The sequence below is a fragment of the Cygnus atratus genome, chromosome 14 (genome assembly GCF_013377495.2).
Source record: "Cygnus atratus isolate AKBS03 ecotype Queensland, Australia chromosome 14, CAtr_DNAZoo_HiC_assembly, whole genome shotgun sequence".
NCBI lineage: Eukaryota > Metazoa > Chordata > Aves > Anseriformes > Anatidae > Cygnus > Cygnus atratus.
In genome coordinates, this window is record NC_066375.1 from 20,086,422 (window position 1) to 20,111,117 (window position 24,696).

The 24,696-nt window shown below is 53.9% G+C and overlaps 3 protein-coding genes across 3 annotated transcripts; 1 reads left to right on the forward strand and 2 right to left on the reverse strand.

Moving 5' to 3' along the window:
• The first annotated feature begins 4,664 nt into the window (after positions 1–4,664).
• On the forward strand, positions 4,665–6,331 carry IL17B (interleukin 17B). Its single transcript, XM_050713617.1, is given in 6 exon segments — positions 4,665–4,685; positions 5,566–5,852; positions 5,925–5,965; positions 5,968–5,995; positions 6,074–6,258; positions 6,261–6,331. Coding segments are annotated over 6 exon segments (633 nt in total).
• A 650-nt stretch (positions 6,332–6,981) lies between these two features.
• PCYOX1L (prenylcysteine oxidase 1 like) lies at positions 6,982–9,675 on the reverse strand. Its single transcript, XM_035563934.1, has 6 exons — positions 9,556–9,675; positions 9,224–9,430; positions 8,742–8,916; positions 8,444–8,655; positions 8,213–8,353; positions 6,982–7,771 (listed from the first exon to the last, which is right to left on the reverse strand). The coding sequence occupies exons 1-6, from the start codon at positions 9,638–9,640 to the stop codon at positions 7,113–7,115; spliced, it is 1,479 nt and encodes a 492-aa protein (XP_035419827.1). The 5' UTR covers positions 9,641–9,675; the 3' UTR covers positions 6,982–7,112.
• A 2,513-nt stretch (positions 9,676–12,188) lies between these two features.
• On the reverse strand, positions 12,189–23,622 carry GRPEL2 (GrpE like 2, mitochondrial). Its single transcript, XM_035563927.2, has 4 exons — positions 23,474–23,622; positions 19,067–19,235; positions 18,120–18,201; positions 12,189–16,431 (listed from the first exon to the last, which is right to left on the reverse strand). Exons 1-4 carry the CDS (start codon positions 23,548–23,550, stop codon positions 16,076–16,078), a joined length of 684 nt encoding a protein of 227 aa, XP_035419820.1. The 5' UTR covers positions 23,551–23,622; the 3' UTR covers positions 12,189–16,075.
• Between the last annotated feature and the right edge of the window lie 1,074 nt (positions 23,623–24,696).

Consider the following 24,696-nt stretch of genomic DNA (forward strand, 5'->3'; position numbering starts at 1 on the left):
ACAGGATGGGCAGCAGGAGCTGCCTGGGTCCCCAGCTGGTGACAGCTCCCCGCAAGCTCCAAGTCCCTGCGTGTGCGTGGCCTTGTCCCCAGGTCTGCGGGGAGGAGAGGCTTGGCTGGGGCATGACCACAGAGGCAGACGTCAGTGCCACTGCTGAACTTTCCATTTACCTATGTCTTGCCCTGGGAAATTGGGAACTTGGACGCCTGCCCTCAAAGCAAAAGCCACCAAAGCCCTAAAAATAAGGATGCTTTCTCCTTGCAGACCTGAGGGCATCACTGCCCTGGAAACACATCTTGGGCTCACTCCAGCCCTGCGTCCTTGCAGCGGGGATGGCTCCGGGCTGCTCTGTGGGGATGCAGGGGGCATCCCAGCAGGACTGGGTCTCACCTTGGGAGCCTGGCACAAAATGCAGACACCCCAACAAAGTGCCCTATGGGCAGTGTCTGGTCATTGCATTTGTTGGCTTTGGGGGAAAAGCTGGGTTATTTGGATAGCCCGCATAGCCCTCTTGTGCAGCGGATGGGCAGTGGGGTGCAGCCAGTAGGGATGGAAACGAGGAACCCAAAGGGCTGGGGAAGGAGGGAGGGCAAGTCAAGGGGAGCGTAAAGATCCCTTTCCAGGCTGCTCGTGTGACAAGGCAATGCTTTACAGCAGGACCGGGTACAGCTGCAGGCATTTGGGTGCCCGTGACCCATAAGACCCCCCAGGCAGGGCCCTTCCATCCGACGGCTCCTTTGAGCCCTCCTGAGCCACACAGGCCCATGAGGAACATCTCTGCAGGGCTGGGGCTCGCTAGAGGTGCAGCTCCTGGCACAGCTCCCCAGGGAGCAGCAGGACACAGGCAGAGCGGGGGCTGGGAACGGATGCCCTTCAGGCTTGGCAGGCTGATTGGACCCATTCCTGGGTGGTGCTTCAGACATCCCTGAAGCCTCCCTGCCTGGAGAAGAGCCTTGGGGCTGCTCTGTCAGTCCTATGGGGACCTGGGGCAGAGCCACCAAGCAGACTTCTGCTGGGACAAGAGTTGGTGCCTGCCCTGCCCCTGCTGTCCTCCCCATGGGGCACCCCAGGGCGGCAGTGGAAGGAAGTGGGTTGTTTCTAGGAACAAGAGCGCACGCAGGCTTTTTCCATCAGGTGCTCTGTCTCCAAGAGCAGAAAGAAAAAGAAAACAAAAGGCAGGAGAGGAGTGGAGCAGCAGGAACCTGTGCGTCTGGATCGTGTAATGGGTGACGTGCTGTAAACGCCGGAGGGCTGATGGATGCACCGGCAGGGCTGCAGCAGGATGTGCCGGACGCGCTCCCTCCCACCAGCACGGCACTGCCGGCAGCTGCCTCTCAATGCCTCCGGCCCCAGGGCGTGCGGGTTGGGTGCTGCGGGCGTCCCCAAGAGACGAGTGTGCACAGCTCTGCTTCCCGACGCCAAATCCCGGCTGTTCTCCGCTGTGCGTTATCCATGGGGTGCAATTTACAGACGGCCCCAAGCCCAAGGAGGCGGACAGGCTGCTGACACGGCCGGATTAGGGCTGTATAAATAATATTAGCCTTTGACGCAGAGCCCAGGCTCAGCGAGGCCCCGGGCTGCCAACAGCTCGTCCCCTTGCACGGCTGCTGTGGTCACCCTTCCTGCACGTGGCACCCGTGCTGGGGCGATGCCCTGTGCCGCCTGCCCGCCCACTCAGCCACCCCGTGGGAAAACCCCAGGGTGGGGACTCTAGGGACATTACTGCTGTCACAGGGCATGGGAGGGAATGAGTCCCTGTCCTGCTGATGGATGCCCGGGGGGGCACTGACCCCTGTCGATGCCAGCAGCGCATTCCCGGCCACCCTCTCCAGCCGGGACACGTCTCCGTGTTTATGCAACTGGAGGAGTGGGCAGAATGAAGCACGTTTTGTTCTTCCCTTTTTTGAGAAAGGGTAGTTTTAATTCCCACCAAACAATGTTCTTTTTCCAGCGAGCTTAAAATAAGCCTTTCTGGCCCAGGCGAGACAGAGCCGCTGGTGCGCTGAGCAGCGTTTGTGCAAATATGGTTGTGAGCACCGCGCCATGGGGCTGGCTGGCCGGGCAAATGCTACCTGCCCAGGGGTGTGGGGATGTGGAGGGCCCCACGCTGTCTCCACTTTGCTGTCCCCAGCCCCAGCTCTCCTCCCACGCAGTGGCACGGGGCTGGCTCTGGCCAGGCCGTCTCACTCGCCTCTGATGAGTGGAAAATGTTGCTCATGCGGCGATAGGAGACGGCGCGGCTCCGCGAGATGCAGCCGCAGATGGGCACACACGCGGGTGCTGAGGCTGGTGCTGCCCCGCTCGGGGCTCTCAAATCTGGCCGAGGATCCTAGTTCAGCTTTTGTAGGGAGCAGCCTCACGGCTGGGGAAAGGCCAGGCCCCCATGGAGCTGCTCTGTGCTGAGGCTGCTGGGGGTTGGGGAAGCGCAGACCCCACATCCATGGCTCCCACCCCAGCAAGAGCCCTCCTGCAGGCAAAAAGCTGCTTGCTGCCAGCATGGGAATGGCAGCCTGACCCCCCAGCCAACACCAGCAACCCCCTGCCACGTGCTCTGGCCCATGCTCCCCAGTGGGTGTGCTCCCCCCCCGCCGCCTGCATCGCACAAGCAGGCACGAGCTCTGCTATTTTTGCTCCAAACCCGTCTAACACCCAGCCTCTACCCGGGAGCTTGAGGCCATGACAGTGGATTTCGTGATGGATCGCCTGGGAGTTGTGCATCCCGGTTTCTCTAGGGCTGGCAGACCTGGGCTACCCCATTTGGGCACCAGCTGCCACTCTTCAGGCTCCGTCTTCCATCAAGGTTCCCACAGCAGTGGGGAAGGTGGGGACACGGTGGGGGAGCTCGCAGGGATGGGCACGTACACAAGCACCCAAAAGCACATCCGTCTCCCCCTGGGGGGCTCCAGCCCTTCCTGGATACCTGCTCCCTCACCTTCCCACCACACTTTGGGGCTGATCCCCAAGCACCCAGCTTGGCAGGGCAGTGCCATGGCTGGAGCTGGGCACGCGGGGCCCACCCTAAGACCAGGAGGCTGGGGCTGGCCCCCCCCCCAGGTGTCGCGCACCCCAGCCCCTTCCCTTGTGCGAGGCCGGTGGGGAAAAGCCGCCTCCCTCAGCTTATCAAATTTGGCCATGTCTGAAAAGCCCTGGTTTCCTTTTCACCAAAAAAGATCAAAACTGGGTAATTGGCTCCCAGTGCGGATGCCTCTGAGCCTCTCTCATGTGTAAACAGCATTTCCGAGCGCTGACACAACGCAGGCGGCTGCGGCACACGCGTGCAGCCCAGCACCCTCCGGGCGCCTGGCCCCACAGCCCGGGCATGGCCTGGGGCTCTGCCTGTCCTGTCCTGTCCCATCCCGTCCTGTCCTGTCCTGGGAAGGGACAAGGTGCACGCACCGCACAGCTTCAGGCCTTGCCAGAGAGGATGGCATTGCCCCCAAAGCCCTGAGGTGGCAAACGCCCTTGAAGTGTTAATGCGGGCTGGGGCTCCCCTGCATGCAGGGCAGCGGGACCACATCCCCTGCGCCATCCCCGGGCTGCTGGGGGCTCAAGGGAGGGGAGATGCAGCAGCAAGTGGGGGGGCAGTGAGGTTTACCCCATTTTCTGTGGTTTATTATCTCTGTCTAGAGGCCCAGGTCCTGCACTGGGAAAAGGAGGAGGACATTTCCCCACACCCTACAAAGCACAAAGGCCTCGCAGCCCCGAGAGGGGGGCACACGCACCAGGTGGGGGCATTCCTCCAGCGGCCCTCCCAGCTTTTGGGGCCGCAGATTTCGACTCCTAAAAGGCCCCTCCAGAGGAGCAGGGGACAACCTGCGCTCCGTGAGCTTCGGGAGCAGCTCGAGGCACCTCCGCTTTCCAGCCCTGCTGGGCTCTGGGCAGGGGAGGGCCGGAGGCTGGAGGACGGAGGCTGGAGGGCGGCGGGCGGCGGCGCGGTTGGGTGGAGGACAGCACCACCGTGTGGCACAGCATCCCGCCGGCTGCAGGGACAAGGACAGGGACTGCTCCGGGCGCCCCATCCGCGAGGGACCCCCGCTGCCCCCAGCCCTGTCCCTGGGCCAGGCCGTGGCTGCGCCCCCCCCCCCCCGCGCCTCAGTTTCCCCCTCCGCAGCGCTCTGCGCCGCAGTGCCTGGCCTCGGGCAGCCGGAGTGGCATGGCACGGCATGGGGCGGGGGCAGCACCCCCAGGGACACCCCCGGGAGCACCCCCAGCCTGCAGCTCCGGGGCACAGCCCCAGGGCCAGCTGCCAGCACAGCCGGTGTGCCCGCACTGCCAGGGGCTGGGAGCAGCAGCAGGGTCAGGATGGGCTTGGGGCCAGAAACACCAGGGGTGCTGGGGTGCCATCACCTCGCTTGATGGGTCTGAGCCAGGGTGGCTCCTGTCACCACGCTGTCACCCCCAGCAGAGCCCCAAACCCCTCCCTGGGCAGGTTTTGCCCAGTGAGTCCCTCGGGGCCGTGGCTGGAGCCACTGGTGGAGCCAGTGCCCGGGGAGGAGGCAGTGGCCGAATCCCAGACCATGCTGGCCCCCGGCCCTGAGGCTCGCTGGCACCTCTGGGATGCGCCAGACACACCTCCGGGGAAGCGCAGGGGGCTGAGGCTTTCCCTATTTAGCTCCTGGTGTGTCTGGGCCAGCCTCACTGCAGGCAGACATCCCTCTGCTGCGATGGAGCGGGCTCCAAACCTGGTAGGTGACTGTGCCGTGGCTCGGGCTCGCTGCTCATTTGTCTTCTGTAATAGAGTAAGTGACACGCTTGTTTGCGGATGGCTACCTGGGTTTGTTTGCTTTGGAGATGCACACGCTGGCCTGCGGGGCCGATCGCTCCCATGCCTGGTGCAACAAGGACAAAGCAGCCTTGGAGAGCAAATTCAGGATGGTCCGAGGGGACAGCACAGCACGGGAGGGAGAGAACAGCCCGGGTCTGAGAGCTTTCTGCCCCGGGTCCCCGCATGGGACGAGTGTCGCAGCAGCTGCCCACGAGCAGGACCCGCGGGCAGGGTGTGGGGCTGCCTCTGGCCAGCTGCAGCAACGCGAATAGCAGGGAGCAGGACTACAGAAAGCAACTTTGTTCGCTACTGGGCAGCCTGCCGGCTGTCAGCACACGGGAGCTCGGCCCCATGAGGCCGGAGGGAGAAGGAAAGGAAAAAGCATCTTTCTTTCTCTCTCCGTCCTCGGAGCACAGAGGGAGAGAGAGGAGGGTTTAGATAAAGATCCCATTCTTGCCTGTCTCATCTCTAAAGCTCCTTTTAAACCAGAGGAGCCCCAGGTACACCCCGAGCTGGGGGCGCATGCGTCCCTCCCAGCACGCAGCCCCCTGGGGGCACAGCTCGGGGCAGCATGGGCAGGCGCGGGGGCACTCTGGGTGATGCAAATTGCCAGTATTTCCCTGGGCAAGGGGCTGTGCAGCCACAAGCACCACCTGGGGCTTGGGCTACGGGCTCACCACGACAATGTGCTCACCACCCCACGGTGCACATGCCACCCCGAAGTGGATGCGGCCCTGCCATCGCCCGGTGACCCCTTCTGCAGGCCTGGGCAGTCACGCACCATCCTCCTTCCTCCTCAGCTTCTCCTCTGCATCTTCACATTTGCCATGGTCCTGGTGCCAGAAGCCAAAGACCAAAGCAAGGCAGCCAAAGGGAGGAGAAGAGGCCTGGCATGGCCTCCCACAGCTGCCCCTGCCCTGGCCTGGACCCCAGACGACCCCTACACCCCCATGGAGGACTACGAGCGCAGCATCCAGGACATGGTGCGCCAGCTGCGGAACAGCTCTGAGCCAGGCGACACCAAGTGCCAGGTCAACCTGCGGCTCTGGAGGTCTAACCGGAGGAGCCTGTCCCCCTGGGCCTACAGGTGAGCGTGGGGCACGGTCCTCAGGGCCAGGGTCTGTGGGCAGGGCCACGCGTGCTGGCCCCACGCTGGCAGGCACGGCGGTGACCGTGGCTCCAGCAGCACGGAGCCACCCCAGCTGCAGCTCCCCGTGTCACCCCGCAGTGGCACTGCCCTGCCCGTCCCCATCTCACCTGCCAGGCTCACCGTCTCCCCTGCCTCCTCTTGATTCTCTTCTCCTCCAGCATAAACCACGACGCAACACGGATCCCAGCAGACATCCCCGAGGCCCGGTGCCTCTGCACCGGCTGCATCAACCCCTTCACGATGCAGGAGGACCGCACCATGGCCAGCATCCCCATCTACAGCCGGCTGCCCGTCCGCCGGCTGCTCTGCCAGGTGCGGGGCGAGGTGGGGCACAAGCCCTCTGGAGGAAGAAGTGTCACAAGAAGTACCAGACGGTCATGGAGACCATCGCCGTGGGCTGCACCTGCATCTTCTGAGCCTGCAGAGCTAACCCTAACAGCCCTTCACGGGCATCTAACCAGCTTGCTCTTGCTTCCTGAGCATCGCCAGGGCAAGGAACGTGTCTGCACAAGGAGAGTGCGGCCACATAGCTCCAAGGGCTCCCTGAAATCCCCTTGTGGGCTCCGTCAGCCTCAGCCCAAGCAGCCACTCTGGGGACACCCAGTGCTGGGGCAGCCCCTGCAAGCAACCCAGCCATGCAGCCCTGCCTCCAGCCTCACCGCGAGCCCTCTAACCTCCAGGGAAGGGCCAAGGAGGAGGGTCCTCACCCACCACCCCCAGCCCCAGGCTGCAGAGTGGGTGCTCACCCCGTGCACAAACTGGGGGCTTGGCTGGAGAGGCTGGGGCAGCTTTTGAGATCCTCAATAAAGCTCATTGTTGGCCCCCGTCTGAGCCACTCCGTGCACTGCCAGCAGGAGGGCAGGGCTCCGCTCCTGGCCAGGCCAGCCACCCCTGCTGCTCACCCCACAGCCTTGGCCTCTGAAGCCCCCTGAGATCCCTCCCACAGCAGCAAGAGGTGTGACCCTTTCTGACAGAAAACCCACAGGTTCCTTCCAGTACAGAGCAGGGAGGGGAATGGGGAAACCTCAGGCGCGTGGCACAGACAGGCAGCAGCACAGGGCAGGGGCCGTATTCCTGAAGGCAAAGCTTGTTCAAGTCATCTGGGACACAGCCCGTCCCTCACCCCCTGCCCCAAACCCCGTGCTGTTCCCAAGGCAATAAATACTCCCCTGGCTACCGTACCGCCACCCCTGCACGTCACAGCTCAGTCTTCACCTTGTGCATCAAGTCCTTCTGGTCAATTTTCTCCAGGTCCTGATACCAGCGGTTGTAAGCCAGGAGGGCCACGTTTTTGGCTGCCACGGCTATCATCTCCATGGAGCTGGCCACCCACTCCACGCCGCTGAGGTAGAAGAGGTTGTCATGGAGCATGATGGGCGGGAGGGACTTGGTGGAGTCGTAGCGGGGGTACGACTGCCACTCCATCACCTGTACCGAGTAGTAGGACCTGAAGAGGGTCTTCAGCTGCTGCTTGTCCAGTGGCTGCTGGGACAGGACTCGCCACACCGCAGCCTCCTGGGGCTGCTTGCGACGGAAAGCCGCCGAGATGTTGACAGGACAGATGTTGTCCATGGCGTTGAAGAATAGGTCGGGGGTGTCGGTGGTGAGGATGCTGGCGAAGGGGAAGAGCTTGGGGTCGGGGAAGCCGAAGTAGGAAGAGTTGAGGTAGCCGTGCACCACGGAGGTGACAGAGGGCTGGAAGGCACTAGGGAAGTTGGCGATAGGCGGCTCGAAGTTCTCAAAGATGAAGTTGCTCCTGCTGGGGTGCAGGGGAGTTGTCACCACCACCATGTCGTAGAAAGCCGAGCCCTGGCCTTCGCTGCCCTCGTAGTGCACTTGGTACAGGGCTCTCCCTTCTGAAAAGAGTTGGCAGACAGTTAGTGTAGCCCCGTGCCCCAAGCTGTATTGCCCTGGACCTTCTTTTCTCCCTGTGGGAGAAAACTTCTAGAGAAGCTCAGCCTAGTCAGGCAAGGAGGAGCGGGACAGGGCTGCCCACCCCACAAACCAGAGCTCTCCAGCCCTCCTGCTGAGCTGGAGCAGGGGGGGAAACCTACAACATGGATGAGTTGAGCCTCCAAGCCCAAAGAAAAGCCCTAAGGGACCCCAGGGCTGAGGTTTGCAGCACAGGGCCCTGCCTCCCAGATGGATCAGACAGACAGACGACATCCCTCAATGCCCTGGGATCCCCATACCACCCACCAACCACCTCCCACCCTGCTGGGCACAGACGCACACCCAAAGGCCAGCAGCACTCATGGGTGCACGGGGCCGGAGCAGCCCCCTCTGGCCATACTCACCCAAGCTGTGCAGAGAGATGCCCGTCACCCTGGCAGGGATGACATTGGCTTTGGTCAGCTTCAGCAGACCTGAGCACACCAGCTTGTTGCCTCCTTCCACCGCCCACGTGCTGCCCTGGGCCCCTGCCAGTGACATGGCTCCTGGGGGGAGGAAGAGGAGGGTGCCTCAGAGCCCTGCCCGGGAAGGGGACCCCGGGAGGAACCCTCAGACAGGGGGGTAAGGGACTTCACCTGCGAAGGCGGGCACCAGCACCGACTGGCCGTAGCTGGAGCGCAGGACGGCCGCGATGACATCGTCCACAAAGCGCTGCGTGACACCCACCTCCAGCAGGGACTCGGCCACCGAGCGCTGCGTCATGTTGACGAAGGCGTCACCCCCCAGCGAGCGCAGCAGCTCCTCCAGGCTGGAGAAGGCGTAGCCGTGCGCCTGATACTTGTAGATCCTGGAGGGGACAGCACCACGGGGTGCCTGGTCAGGTTCTGGTGCTGGGAAGACCCCGGCACCCCCCGAGCCCCTTGGCTCTCCTACCTCATGAACTTCTCCATCACCTCCTCCACCCACATCTGCAGGCGCAGGAAGCTGATGCCATAGTGCCACCAGAGCCGGAAGAGGTTGAGCAGGTACCAGTCGGTCTCCTCCAGGACAAAGTGCTCCCCGCTGAATATGGCACTCTTCCCTGGCACCTCACGCCGGTGCTTGAGGCCTGCAGGGAGCAGAGGGACCCCGGCGGGCAGCTGGGAAAGGGCAGAAGCAAACGGGGACGCGGACAGGCCAGCGGGTGACGGAACGACACTCCTGGCTGAGCATCAGGGGATGCATGGCCCCAGGGACCCCAGTCCAACCCCATGTGTTTGGGCATCCCATGGAACCTCCCCAGTGCTATGGGACAAAGCAGGGGGATTTTGTGAGCGCTAAATCCCACCGAGGGGAGCCAGGAGAGGGGAGCAGGGACAGCGAAGGGGACGCAGCGTACCCGCGGCCCCGAGGCACATCTGGAAGCATCTGCTCACCCAGGGTCTTGACGAAGTCCTGCATGTGGAGGCTGAGGGCGTGGATGGATGCACCCCTGCTCTCGTACTGCTGCTTGTTGACGGTGACGGTAGCCAGCCGGCCACCCACACCGGCCTGCTCGTACACATCCAGCTGCACCTGCGGCCCGAACTGCTGCTGCGAGAAGTAGGCGACGGCCGAGCCGCCCAGCCCGGCGCCCACCACGGCTGCGGGCCGAGAGTCAGCCGGGGCTGGCACCCGCACCCCGCCGTCTCCACAGCCGGGCTGCCCCGCACCCCTACCTGCCCCCCACGCCCTCCCCGCTTCCCGGTGCTCGCCCCCCGGCTCCTACCGATGCTGCGCGGCGGGGCACGGCCGGCGGAGGCGGCCAGGAGGGCCGGCACCAGCAGCAGCAGCGGCGGCGGCAGCGGGGCCATGGCGCGGGCGGCGGCGGCGGCAGCGGCGCCCGGCAGCGCCCGCCCCGGCCCGCCCCTCACGGCAGGCTCGGCCCCCGGGGCTGCGGCCGGGCTGGGCCCGCTCGCGGCCGTCCGCTTCGCTGAGGGCTGGCGCCGGGACAGCTTGGCCCGGGGAGGAAGGGGGACGAGGGCAGGGGCTGCGGCTGCTCGCAGGAGGGAGATGGGGCCCGCAGAGCCCGGGCTGGGTCGGCCGCAGGGCTGAGAGCACCGAGACAGCGCCTCTGGTAGCTGCAAGGGGAGAGGGGCCCGGGCTCGCCCCCCGGGGCGGCAGCGTGCCTGGGTGCTGTGCAGCCACACGCCGGGCTGCACGGTTCCCTGACTTCCCTGCGGCCCCAATGGAAGTGGTGGGCTGGCTGGAGACACAGAAGTAGCATCAAAATTGGCCTTGTTTTGGGAAATTTGGCTCCCCGCATCTTGATGCCATGGCTCAGAGGAGGCGATGCTCGAACAAGACAACACCACACCAAGGATGCTTCACGCACAGCGGCTGCCGACCCGCAGCCAGCCCAACGCTGAACCAACAGCCTAAAACTGAGCGATCCCTCAGACCACATCGACAGGCCCCGGTGTGGGACCTTCCTGCATAGTGCTGGGCTTCCGAAGTGGCAGAAGCCCACCTTTACTGCCCTCGGACCAAGCTGCTGTGGGAGCACGTTTTCCCTGTACTCAGTTGGCACGTGGAGGAGGACACGGTGCTCAGCACCTGGCCACGAGGCTGGGCTCTGCTGTGACTCGTACATCATCATCAGCGTTTCAAGCTTTTGCTTGTAGTTTCTGCCCTAGGCAAAACAAGGAGCCTGGCAGCAAGACGCTTGTGCTGTGGGGATCCTGTCTGGGAGCCTGCTGCTACCTGGAATACAAAGGCTACCAAAATCTGAGCAAAACCAGGAAGTGCATGTAATTACAGCACCTAGAGCCTGCTGTAGCCAAGGGCTGGCTCTCTACCAAGACAAAATTAAATTTGGGAATCCATCACAGGAGAGGGAAAAGCCAGAACACACGCAGAGGCTCCCTCTCCCCCAGTCAGGAGCCCCTTTGGAAGTTCGGTGTAGGGGAGCAAACACAATCCCAAAATGCAGGTGTGAACATGGGGGAGACACAGGCCAAGCTCTTGCTGCTGCTCAGCTCCCCTAAAGTTTACAGTGAGCAGTACTGACCCACCAGCACAGGGCAACCACGTTCCCAAAGTTGCTTAAAACACAGCACAGAAATGCATCTGCGTGCTTCAGGTTTTAACAAGCCCGTACTTTATCTGCCCGGATTTCACCACGGCTGAGGGCAACAAGAAATCAGGCTGTACCTACAGCAAAGCTCTGGAGAGCCCGGGTCAGCACAGCTTCTGGTTCCCTGCTGCAGCTGGAAAGGCTGACCAGCCCTGGCTGCAGCCCTTCTGCAGCTCCATGCAGTAAGCAAAACGCTCCTTCTCTTGCTCACACACAAGTGTTTTTTTTTTTTTTTTTTTTTTTCCAGATGGAGGTGGTTGTGATTTGAAAACTCCCAACTCTCACTGTTGCTGAAGAGAAAACCAGACGAGCCAGAAATTACTAGCACAACAGCAGGTAGCACTATTTTCTGGTCTCGGCTGGTTAGCACACACACAAAGCAATGCAATCACAGCTGCTCCTGGGCAGAATGAGGAAGAGCCTGTATGGTGGGAAGTTGCCTCTACAATCACAAGAGGGTTTTGCTGGCAGATCCTCAGCACAAGGATTTAGGTCTTATCCCAGAAAGGCCATTTATAACGTTCTTTTAAGTGATAAGTGCACAGGGGCATTCAGAGCTTCAGGAAAATGAGGCAAGCAAGGCTTGCTGACATAGCACAACACAAAGAGACTACAGCAATACGAGGAATGGAGGCCAGGCTATCTTTGCAGAGGATGCAGGAAGGGAGAAGAAATCTGCTGCAATCACAACCCTGGAGAGAAAGCCTGTTCTCCCCAACAAAACCCTGAAATCCTAACCCGCTTGTGGATACCATAAGCACTAAAACACGCTGTATATTACACCACTTAAATTGCTGTACAGTATGCTTGCTACCACGTCACACACAAAAGGAGAAATAAGCAGCAAAACGAAGCTGTGAGGGAAGAGAATGACAAAAATAACACAAGATAACATGTATTTCAACTGTCAGGAGTTCTGCAGAATGAAACACCAAAGGCTAGCAGAGAGCTTTTCTCTACACAGTGGTCTGCAAATGAACTTAACCAGGAACAGAAAGGAAAGCAGGCACAAAGTACCAGAGAATGACAGAAGTGGGCAGTTCATCAGTGCAGAAACCCCTGGCGACTCAACCTGTGTGAGGAAAGATGGCCCGCACACGCAAATTTCTTGGAGTCCACCTAAAGGATTGTTCATAAAACGCCGAACAAATGCAGTGGACTGTAGCCCTTACTTTAGACAGCCAGCTAAGGAATAGCTAGAAACCTTTCAATCCACAGTCCCACTTGATTAAAGCAGCAGCCAGAATGAGCAGCAGTTTGGGGAGGGGGGAAAAAGGAAAAGAAGCAACTGCAATTTTTTTATTTATTATTATCATTAGCAAATGGACAGTATCTGGACATCTAAAGAAAATCAGCCCTTTCCAACATTAACTCAAATGTTGTTGTCAATTATTTGCACTGCTCCCACCCTTGAGTCTTCCTCTTTCATACAGCCAGAACTGTTGGGTAAACACAGAGCACAGAAACACAAAATCGTACAGCATATACAAGTCTCCCACCAACTAAACAGAATTAAGATTTTTGGAGATTAGCAACGCTTTGTTCATTTGACTTTGCAAGTAATATCAAAACATCTTTTAAAATAAAAAAAAGACAATATTCACAATATAAAACTTAAATACTTTTTTTTTTTTTAATTTAAAGGACTTCTTATAGCCATTGATTTATCACAGCTGTTCTCTTTCAACAGAAGCTCTGCTGATGAAGCGCTGAGAACTTAAGGTTCACAAAGCAACATTCACATTCTGCACTGCTCCTGGTCAGAGCTAAGACACCGGCACGATATGGCGGGGTCACAGAACAAGGCCAGAGCCCCTGTGCAGCAGGGCTGCCCTCTTTCTGAGAGCAGAAATGCAGGTCCACACATCACCATTGCACGCAGGGGTTATCTAGTCCGCATTCCCAGTTCAGTTCATGGCTGGGTGAACGGAGTGGAAATGAGTAAGAGGTATGCAATACTTCCCCTCCTCCGCTATTCTGTTCCTTCTACAAGCTCAAGAGTCATCGAATAAAGTGACTGGAGAGAAGAAGCTCATGAATCAGACTCCTCTTTGGTGTCACTGCAGAGCACGATGGAACTGCACCAAGGGGAACTCCGTCCCACCGCACTCAGCGTGCGAGCTTTACACAACCGGGGAAGACATGGGAGCTACAATCTGCAAAGGAGAAATTTACTCCATCCTTAGGCAATCTCGTCCACAGTAAGAGAGATCATTAAGTGTGCTTGAAAGGCAAGAGAATCAAATTTTGCTTAGGAAATCTAAATTTTGCATTGGAATCAAGGTTTGGTTATTTCATTCTCACTTCACAATTGCAATTAAGCAGAAAACTAGGACAAACAACAGTAACAGTATCTATCTCTTTGGTAATTTCTCTAAGTCTCTAAGCAATAGGTACATCTTACAATAGCCATCATAAAAGCCCGATCAGACCTTACAGAAGTTTCATAGATTTTAAAAATTGAGGCAGGAACTGGGAAAAAATCTTGCCCCAAATTAAACCAGGTCTGTGGGAGGCTCATAAATACTGCATGGGAACCCGATACCTCAGATCTCTGCTCCAGCCATACAACAGTGCCTCACTGAAAGCGGATCCCAGATACAGAAACTGAATCAATAACCTCTTATTACAGATGGAAAGTGTCTGGAGTGCATTTTAGGGTATTTCTTTAAGGCAAAAAAGGGTGAATACTAGCTGAGGTCACAGGCAGGCCTGGCAAGTGGTCCAAAGGTGGACCAAGCAGATGCAGCATACTTTCACAGTCAGGTTGCTCAGTGGGTCAGTATAAAGATGCTTTGTATCCCGTCACTTTTGGCCACACGCTACTTTTATGTCTGGCTCACATAAGCTGCAGCCTTTCTATGACTGAAAACTACCTGTTATGTGAAATGGCAGTGGTTTTGTTTGGTTTCTTATAACTAACATTTCACATTACAAATTAGTTTCCATAACTAGCTCTCCCCTTGTATTTGCAGAAAGACTCAGCTGATATACCAGGGACTGAAGAGGCAGAGAAGAACCAATTGCTCCAACTGAAGCTACAGTTTCCAAGAACAGGCTGCAGGCAGTCACCAGGCAGAACAGCAAGACTTGCATTGCCACATCACAAATTTCACCTGTTCTCTGCCTCGATTAATAGCATAACCTGGTTACCCAGTTGGTATGTACAGTCAGCAAAGACAATGAGCAGGAAGTCCTTTATATCTCTAAAATTTCCAACAGTGTGATGAAACAAGAGTACTGAACTAGAGCTTTTTCCAAAGTGATCTAGTGCTGCCATGAAGCACTGTTTCAGGGTTGAAGTCTCAAGTACCCCTCTGAAAACCTAGCTACGAGGCACAAAACTGCACTTGTATCCACTACTGAGTCACCCCCATCCAGCTGTCACTAAAGGAGCTTGCATGAAGCATATTCAAAATGTGCATCTTCCTAAAAATTCTGCAGTGACAGCCAATTAGCTGCATGTGCTCTGCATAGAGTCTCTTCACATGCAAGAGTGCTGACAGCTGCTAATTGAAGGCTGCTGTTATCTCGAAGTCCATCACAAAAGGATTATGCAACTGAAGCCTGCAAAGGAATGGGAGAAGAATAAGCTTTCTTCCAAACCAGTGACGGCATCCACCATAAATAAAGAGCTTTTGCAAGTCGATCTCAAAACTGTCAGGCCACAGATCCAATTCCAGAAAGCAAAAAGGCAGGAATTAATGAATCTGTAAGAAATAACCTGAAAACCACCATGCCTGCTTTGCTTTTTACGTAGTGCAAACCACAGCCTGGCTTATATAACTCTTTTGCCACTCTTCTGCTTACTGTTCTCTAAAGGGTTAAATTCTGATCTCACTGGGTGACTGCATCCTTTCAGCTGAGATAAATGGACTCCCAGGCAAAAGGACCACTGGGAAATACATATGGCATACTGTGACAACATGCTTCCAGCTAGGAGGATGGCTTGAGGTCAGCTTTCACTTCCCCTGCCTTCTGCTTCTCCAGCTTTCTTGTCACTGCTGCTAAAATTGTTTCAAGGACACTTGAGACTTTTAGTAGAAATGATTTTTCTCCTTGTGTCAAGAAAAAAAATAAACAGAAGGTTTAATATTTGCTATGACTACACAGAAGTAGAATCTGAATATGAACTGGAAGTTAGTGTTATCTGGGTACCATTATTGGAGAGCTCCAGAAAATAAAACAGTCTAGATTTCCTACTTAAGGGCACATCTCCATTTTGCCGAAAGCTGCAACAAAGAGCATACAGTTTCAAGTCAAGCTTGAAAGATGCACAAATACCCATCAGGGAAGAGAGATTACTCTCCTATAAAATATACTTTTTGGTTGGAGAGAGATTTGAGAAGAGTTTTCTGGCTCTACCAAGAACCATCACTCCCTGTTTTACCTCAAGGAACAAGGTGTCAAGCTGAAATTTTACTTGGAGAACAAATACTAACACATTGAAGTCTGATACAACAACTGAATTCTATTTAAAGCCGCATTCCTATTCAACTGTAGCATGACAGAGATTTCATTAATCCAGGATTATTTTCCTGAAATGACGTAAGAAAAAAATTGCCCCCAAATATCAATGCAAGTGATCATCTTGATCCTCATCTAAGGGCTCTGGGGACAAGGGAAGACACCAGAATTAGACCGATAATAATACTCAGCCCTTTGAGCTTTTCCTCTTCTGAGTGCTTTGCAAAGAAAAAGCCTCACCACATTCCTGTGAGGTAGGTCAGTAAGTATTATTATACTCCCTTATTACAGATACAGAAACCGAGGCAGAGGAGTTACTTGCCTGAAGGCCACTGCAGGCATCTGTCTCAGAGATGGAGCTGAGAGAGAAGATTCCCTAAATCTCAGAGAATTTCTCTTTCTCTCTCATATCCCCTTCCCTGTACAAGTTTTAATGGAGAAATGAGCAACAGAGAAAGGAGCTATAGTACCACGTTCCTGACAAATAGCAGAACTCCTAGTACGACTCCATGTACTCCAAAAAGGATCATTAAATATACAAGTACCTTATAATTAATGACAAAATGACTGCACACATTATAAAGAAGCCAACGTACAATACAAACCTAGCTTAATAAATAAGTAAAGACATGCAGCTGCATTGTCACTGAGTGCTGAGAGGTCCTCAGCTCCGTCAGGTCCCAGATGCCAAGGAGGCAAGCAGACGTCATTCCTGTGACTCTACCGCCACGCCGACGAGTGCATGTCTGATAGTGCGACCGTGGAGTTTGTAGCCATCCTGAGTCACCAGTGCTATCGTGCCCGGCTGCATTCCCTCGGCTGGTACGTGGCAGACGATTTCATGGTCGTATGGATCATATTTGCCCCCAACAGGGTTCATCTTCTGAAGGCCATGTTTGGCAAATACACTTTGCAACTTGGCCTCTATGAGAGACAGGCCTTCATAGATTTTCTTTAGAGTCGTATTTGGATTACTAGGCTCTGCTTCTTCTGCAGCACTCTCAGCAGTCTTCTCCAAGATATCTGCCACTTCCACGAGGTCCCTGCAGAAACTCTGGATTCCTACACGTACAACGAAGCAAGAAGTACATGAAGAACAATGACTACACAGAGCTACAGTGTCTACAACAGGCACGAAGTCACGGAAGTTTGAAAGCACCATTACAGCTACTAATTGATTTCAACTCTTACTTCAATAAGAGTAGATGGTGCCTTCTGTATCCTGTAGCCAAAGCTTTAGCATTACATGGGTACTATCATGAAGACTCCCCAAATCAAGGTATATGCAGGAAAGGTACATCTATACAGATCAACGATTATTAGTATCTCACTCCGAGAAGTTCTCGTGACTAAGACTTGTCATTTAGAACACTGTTCCATACCCTCCCGAACAGTCCCACAGTCCTAAATGTTTTGCCAAACAACTCACAGAAATACCTATACACACAGGGAACAAACAAAATGGGGGGAAATCGATATAATACATGGCCATCCATACGTATATCCACAATTTTATTCATATTCATACGTTAAAATTGCTGTGGAAGGACTGGATAAAATGGTCCTTTAGTTGGTCATGAAAACTGCCATAGTGTCTTTCATTAGAAAAATGTGTTTAGATCACACACATTTCCAGAAACGGTATATTACACAGTGCAGAAATTTCAGGAAAACCAACCTCCCTCAGTTATAATGATGCCATAACTAATTTACTGGAAAGACATACCACGAAAACAGAGGAGAGAAAGAGAAGCAATAGTTCAGTGCTGTCTACACCTGTACATACATGTTCAAACACGCACATAATGAAGAAGCATGAAGAAGAGGCAACAAAGGAGCAGACAGAAGCAGACCAATTACCAACTTGTCTCCTCTTGAACCAGGCTCTGCTTTCATGCTCTACAGCCCCCTGTGCCTCACTCCATGAGCAACTTCTAATAAAGAAACTAATTTTTCTTCAAATCTAAAGCAGGCTGCATATAAAAACTCAGAACTCAAAAAAACTGCAAACCAATAATGCTGATTAACCCAGAACTCAACAGCCATTTTGTAGCACCATGGGTAGAATGGTAATAAAACGACAGCAGCTCTAATTTCAAAGCTACTGGAATTAACTACAAAAAACCCTTCAGATATTCACATGCTATAGAAAATAATGGTTTCTCATTCTCAGAAATGGTGCTGGCAGAGTGCAATGATTAAACAGTTTCCCCCCCTTCACCTGTCTCAGTTGCCAAAGCTACTGATCCAGCTCAGTTCACTGATGCTAAAATGTTTATTATAGAAATGTTTAAGACCATCTGATACAGGAACCTACTACCTTTGTCCCTCACAGGATCTACCTCCTAAAAGACAGAGCAGAAGAGAAGAGGTCGTTAAGATAAAACAGGACATTACAACCTGATGAAATTGCTGAGAGTATGAGATACATCCTGCGAGAGCCAATTGTCAGCATACAGAAGAACCTGTAATTTCCATGGAGTCAGTAGAACTACACTCAACTGCACTGGAGCTATTTTATTTAGAAAAGATCACAAAGCAGTCACTGAGATAAAACTGACAGGACGCAGCTGGACATATAGAAAAATAGTGAGTAAGCCCAGACACCAACAATCCAGGCCAAACATCGTGCGGACTTTACAAGGGCAGGACAGAGAGGGGAGAGAAAAGCTGCTGAGCAGCATTTTATGCTCAGGCAGGCAGGCAGGCAGGCCACTGCAGTAAACACAGCTCTTCCTCACTTTGCTTACCAAAGAGTTTGGCATCTTCCACAAACTTCTGTGTTCTCCTCCGGACATTCTCAGAATCTGCCAAAGCTTTCCGGTATCGCTCCTGTAACCATGATAGCAAGAGCAGACATCAAACAAGGAGTAAAACTGATTTCCTGTTGAGTTTGCAATCCCTTAGAAACCATTTAAAAATAACCAATTTCACACCAGAAGGTTTGCGCTGGGCTCCAGCCTTTTCATTAGAACAGGCAAACCCAAGCCCTCTCCTACTGATTAATCAGCACAACCGCAACTCCCTCAAAAGACCCAAGTCAAGGCCAGAAGCTTTCAGGGCACAGCTCAGTTGGATGCCGCATTGTCAGGCTGCTGCTTTTTGCATGACTCACTGCGCCTATTGAGACGCTCCTTTCTCTACCAGGCAAGTCTTAGCAACAGATCCGCAACCAGCTGATTTATCACTTGTTGCAGTAGTACTTTCTGGGCAATTACCCTCACAATTGCCCCATGCTTCAGTATTTATTCCTCTCCTTACTCACATTTGAAAATTCCCTATAAAATGATCCCTTCCATTTCCCTGCTAGATGCCAAAGATAACTTTCCTTCTCAGACAATCTGGGTCCAGCACACTACAACATATAATACTTGTCAGGACAAAGCTCCTGCCATTCCCTCTTCACAGCATTGTCAAAGAACTGACCACAGCCCATCTCTCACATACAGTTTTCCCTGCCAGGATCATACTGTCAGTGTCTTGTTCCCAGGAGCTACTGACAGCTTGTGTTTCTGGGAAAGGCAGACTGTACTCCTTCCACAGCGTACCCTAACACCTAGAGCATTGCTGCTTTGAATGCTGCCAGAGCACAGCGATGACGTTTGGATGTTACAGTGCTTAGAGAAAAAGATAGGGCGGAAAGACAAAGTCGAGGGGACTGAATTGAAGACAGCGGCGCCACCAGCAGCACACTTACAGTTAGATCCCGGACTTGCTCTTCCAATTTGATGGCTTTGTGCTCTAAGGCACAATCAGAAAGGGGATGCTTTGGCTCATCGCGGGGATCTTCTGGGCCACACTCATCTCCTGTACTTCTCTGCTGAGCTGCAGTGCTGAAAACACATGGGGACATCCTGAAGTACAAACTAGTGACAAAAAAAAAATAGAAAGTTATGTTACAACATGGTCATAAAGAAAGATTCCTGTTTAGTGTAATTTCTAAAAGGCTCTCTTAAAAAGGTACATAGGATTCTAGATAAGATTTTAGCTCTTTTCAGAAAAGATAGGCAACTAGCACAGAAAACACAGACAGACATTTTGAAAAATTCTGTTATTTTAGGCTCATATCACTACAGAGGCTGTGTGCCACTTCCCTGACGTAACTAAAAAAGAGTCAGGTTTTTACAGGAAAACAAGCTGTTGTTTGCATTTTGCTAACTTCCCAGTACAGATAGTCAATACTGAATGGTAAACTTCAGAAACTTTTTTGCAAGGCAGTCTTGAAAAGGAGCAGGTAGCAGAGAGCTGTTTTAAGAAATATTTTATAAAACAAATGTTCTGAACAAAATTCAGTAGATCTGTGAATCTGCAGCATTTAATTAGATACATGGGCAGAGCCTCGCCTGCTCCTCTAAGAAGGTAAATTCATGCTGGTACAGCAGGTGAAACTCATCCAGAATGCTGACTCCAGAACTTGCAGATGAAATTATGAAACAACCAAAGAGTCAGATAATTGCATTGAGCTGTATCAACACTGCCTAGATGCCAAGAAGCTTATTCTATACTGTAACTATCTCACAGGTTTCCCAAAAAATAAATAGCAGAAATCTGGCTAAAAACAGTTTCATCTAAAGATGATCAAAAGCAGTAGGTTAGACACTTTAATAAATAGACAGTGTTTCACTCTGCTTTTCCACAGCGCCCTTCACTGCCACCAACACCGCAGTCGCTCCAAGAGCGAAGCGGAGAGTTTTCACCCCACCTCTCCAGGCAGAGAAGCACACCCTGCATTTACAGCTGACCTGGACAGCAAAGCCTCAGCCCACCTCCCCCTCACATTTCACACAGGCACAGGGTCTGCAGAAGAAAGCTCAATTTGCTTCCAAGAGCAAACGTTTTAGTATAGTCTTGACAAGGAAGAGCGAGCCTCTCCTTTCTTAGGAGGACCTCAGCTGAGCAGAGCAGGGCTTGCAACACCCCCTGCAACACAGGGCTTTTACATACACTAAGTACGGATCTAGCTTACAGTGGCAACTGAATGGGACGGGTTCGTGCCCCTTAGTCCAGTACCGAACTGTGCAGCTCCTGCAGAATGAAGGTTCAGGGACCTTCCAAAGGTTCAGGTCCCTTCAGGGACCTGCCAAAAACTACCCCTGCTAAAGCGTTTTGTGTCCAGTGTCCTCAATAGGTTTGCTGAGAGATCTGATGAGTGCAAGTGCCAGCGCAGAAGAACAGACAACGTGTGGAGCCTGGAGAGATGTGAGAAGGGCAACATGGGGAAAGGAAGAGGCGTCCCTCGTTGGGTGGCAGCGATGGCTTAGACTGCCTTATCTGTCTGACCAAAGCACACTTTAAGAGATATATCTGCCCAAAGACCACCAAGCGTCTCCTACCACTCCCTGCTTAGTAGCCCAGATGTTCCCTCATTTTATCTTTAATACAAGGTTGCTATACCACCCACAGCACTAATGATAGACTCCCTTTTCCCACTTGAAGACATTTGCATATACCACTTTTTATTAAGTGGGTACTTGAAACGTGGTCTGTATGCCAAACTGTTCCTTTTCAAAACCATTACATATCCCATACAGACCCGAAAGTGCCTTTACTAAGTGTATTTACTCTGGAGCAGGACGCTCCTTTAAAGAGCCTTCTCAAAAAGCTTCCCAGCCCCTGCAGCTTTGGTCCCAGGAATGCCTTCAGAGGAGAAAGCCCAACATTTTAGCCATGGCTGCAGAGATCTGTTTGGGGCACAACACCCCACCTTGAATGATGTTCGTCTCATTTGTTTTGGCGACTGGTTAACCAGTACTTTTACAAAATTTTAGAAAGTAGTTAAGCCAGAAGTGAGGAAAGAGATGTACCTCTTTTACCATGCCTTCAAAAATCAATGAATGACCTTCAAGCAACTGGAAAGCTTTATTTGTGGGGGGAAATGTGTTCCTGTGGTAAGCACCAACTACAAGCTTTGTCCTTTATCTTCTTGGATTTCATTTAAAGAGCTGCAGGAATGGAAATCAGCCCTGCTTCAGATGAACCGAAGAAGCTGCAATGCAGCTGAGAAAGCAGCCTTGCCTGGCACCTCACAGGTTAGGTACCTGCAGTTTAAAACAAACAAACCAAACCAAAACTATCCAAGAGAGGTAACTCTTCTGCATCCAAGAAGCGAAGCTTACTGTGTCATTTCCCTGTGCAAGTGATTCACATTACAGAAAGGGGTGTGTTTCAGTGTGTAGGAGGAGAGGGGCATGAGCGAGCTGGTGTCTCCACCATGGAGACCTGCCTACGTGAAGCAGAGAGCTGCGAGCATGGACTCCTTTCTCCAGCTGGTGAAACCAAGCCACAAAACACTCCCCCATGCATTGAAATGCCCGGGTGCCACAGGCTGTTCAGACAAGCCTGCCTTAAAAGTTGGAGGCAAGAAAAAAGAGTCCCAGACTGATTCCAAAGGGAATTCTTAAGGACTATTAGGCAGAATTGAAAATGTTGCTCCATTTACTTCTTCTTTGAGGATGAAAGAAATACGCTTCTACCAAGGGCATGTGCTACTTACAGTCTGTCCGCTGCACTGTGCTCTACCTTCTAAGTACAGTCTTGATCACAGCTGCCCTAAAAATAGGCAGGAATCCCATGGGAGGAAGTTGACACATCCTGAAGTGACAGACATGGGGAAGTCCCAAAGGGTGTGAAAGGATCGTACAACTAAGCTGGTGATTCAAAAAGATTTACAAACTGATGTCACAGAAGGGCGAACAGATAGATGGAGGAGAGACCTTGGCCGTAGCCACATGGTTCAAGCCAGTTGTCCTTAAAGATTAGCATTTTAATGATCTCTTTCTGGAGCACCGGCACGATACCCAAACACCCCAAACCCACGCTGTTTCCCCTTCCAACACAAGGATCCTATCCCACCTCTCCCTTAAACTCTCCTTCCTCCTCCCAAATCTGCATGACAAAGCATGCCAGAGCTGAGGTACAGAGCCATCTACACCAGTGTTTGGGAAGAAATCTAATTATCCTCACTCACTGTGCTCTGTCTCATCTGGGAGCGGTGTAAGAGAACACTTTGTGGATTCCTTTTCGATGAAACCTAACAGGAGAACAAGCTACTGCAGCGCACCTTAGCACATGATGACCACAAATTGGCAGCAGACACCCAGACTACAGCCAGTCCAGCGGAAGAAGTCCCCAAAACGTGGACGCCTGGTCCCCACCACCACTCGCCTGCATCGAGCTGCTCCCGCTGGCTGCAGTGCGCACGCAGCCACGGAGCGCCCCTGCACAAAGAGGAGCTTCACGCCGATGGCAGGTTCTGGCTGTTTTCCACCAACAAAGCCCGGTTGGTTTCTGCCAGGAGAAGTCACACCTCCTTCAGACTTGTTGTGTGCTTTGAGAGGGGCCAAGCAGTCTTCACGCCCATGAAAGCACTTGAAAGCGGAAGGACTTTCAGACACACGTCTTCACATTCAGTCCCAAACCCAGCTGTTTTCTGTTATGTGCTCTAGAATCGTTTTATTACATTTACATGGCTTCTTTTAGAGAAAAATCTTTAGAATAAACTAACATATGTTTTATCTTTTTTTTTTTTTTTAATTGGTTTTCAGCTGCCTGCATTTCATTCAACTAACCAAAGCAACTGCTATGGATCTCACTGCCCTTTTAAAAGCCATATTCCACGGTGTCCAAAAATATGCCTGGACACTCTGTCTAAATATTAACAAAATTAATTTGACTCTCTTCCCAAACCACACAGAAAGAGCTACTATGGCACGGGTGCTGTCCCATTACCAAAAACCCGAGGACGCTAAAGATGTGGCACCTCAGCCCGTGAACGAGCGGCCCACAAGTTTGGGTGCGCACGAGTGACCGCCGGGGGGGCACAGGGGCTGCTGCCCGTGGCGCGGCAGCAGGAAACAGCGGCCCGGCGTGACTCGCTGACCACAGGGCCACCTCTCCCTGCGGGGAGATTTCACTCTCCCGGGACAGAGCCAGCCCGGGGAGCGCTCACCTCCTTCCCCTACCCGCACCGGGACCCCTCCGGGCGGCTCGGCGCTCCCCGGGTCCGGTCCCTGCTTCCCCGGGCCCCACCGCGGGCCAGGCCCGGCGCCGCCACCGCCACGTCCCGTCCCCTTCCCCGGAGGCCGTGCCCCCCGTGCCCCCGTACCTGCCGAGCCGGGGCGCGCCGAGGGAGAGCAGGGCCCCGAGGCGGCGCCGGGCGGCCGGCAGGGAGCGGGCGGCCATCCTCCGCCGGGCGCCGAGCGGAGCGGGCCCCGCCGCCGACTACAGCTCCCGGCAGCCCCGCGCCGCCCGCCCGGCGCCGCCCCGCGTCGAGGGCGCGGTGTGAGGGGCGGGCGGCGCCGGCCGTTTCGGAACGGCTCGGCACGGCGTGGGGCGGGCGCTGCTGCTCGCCCCCTGCCCCGCGGGTGGGGCCGGGCGCGCTGCGGGCCGCGCCGCGGCCTGGCCGTGAGGGCGGGCGAATCGTTAGGGTTGGAGAAGAGCTCCAAGGTTATCAGGGCCAGCCGGCCCCCTGCCTCCATCACCCACTAAACCGTGTCCCTAAGCACCACGTCCAACTTTAAACAGACCCTTCCGCTGCCATCACCCACCAAACCACGTCCCCAGGGACCAGGTCCAACCTTTCCTTGAACACCCCCAGGGACGGTGACGCCACCACCTCCCTGGGCAACCCGTCCCAACGCCTGACTGCTCTTTTTGGGAAGAAATGTCTCCTCATTTCCAACCTGAACCTCCCCTGGCACAACTTGAGGCCATTCCCTCTAGTCTTACTGCTATTTATCTACCAGAAGAGGCTGACCCCAGCTCCCCCAGCTCCCTTTCAGGCAGTTGCAGAGAGGTCTTCCCTGAGCCTCCTCCAGACTGAACAACCCCAGTTCCCTCAGCCACTCCTCACAGGACTTGTGCTCCAGGCCCTTCACCAGCTCCGTAGCCCTTCTCTGGACATGCTCCAGGTCCTCGATGTCCTTCTTGTAGTGAGGGGCCCAAAGCTGAACACAGCACTGGAGGTGCGGCATCACCAGAGCCTCATGGGCAAGGATTGGGGTCTGTAGTCCACCCAAGCAGGAAGGAACTTTTTTTTTTTGGCCTCATAATGAATAAACTGGATAATAATAATAATACTAATAATAGTAAACCTTGGCCAAGCGTGCTTTTTAACCTCCAAATTGGCAAGCATGGTTTCAAAGTGGTGGTGGAGCAGCTCTGCTTCTCCTGCTTGGCGGCCCAGGTTCTATGCTTCTCTTGATGTTCAAGAGAGTTTGACCCATTTCCACTACAAGAGCTGCACAGGTTCTCAATGCTCAAGAGGTTTTTTACCCATTTCCACACTGAGCTTCCTCCTGCATCAGGGGCAGCGTGTCCATGGGGAGG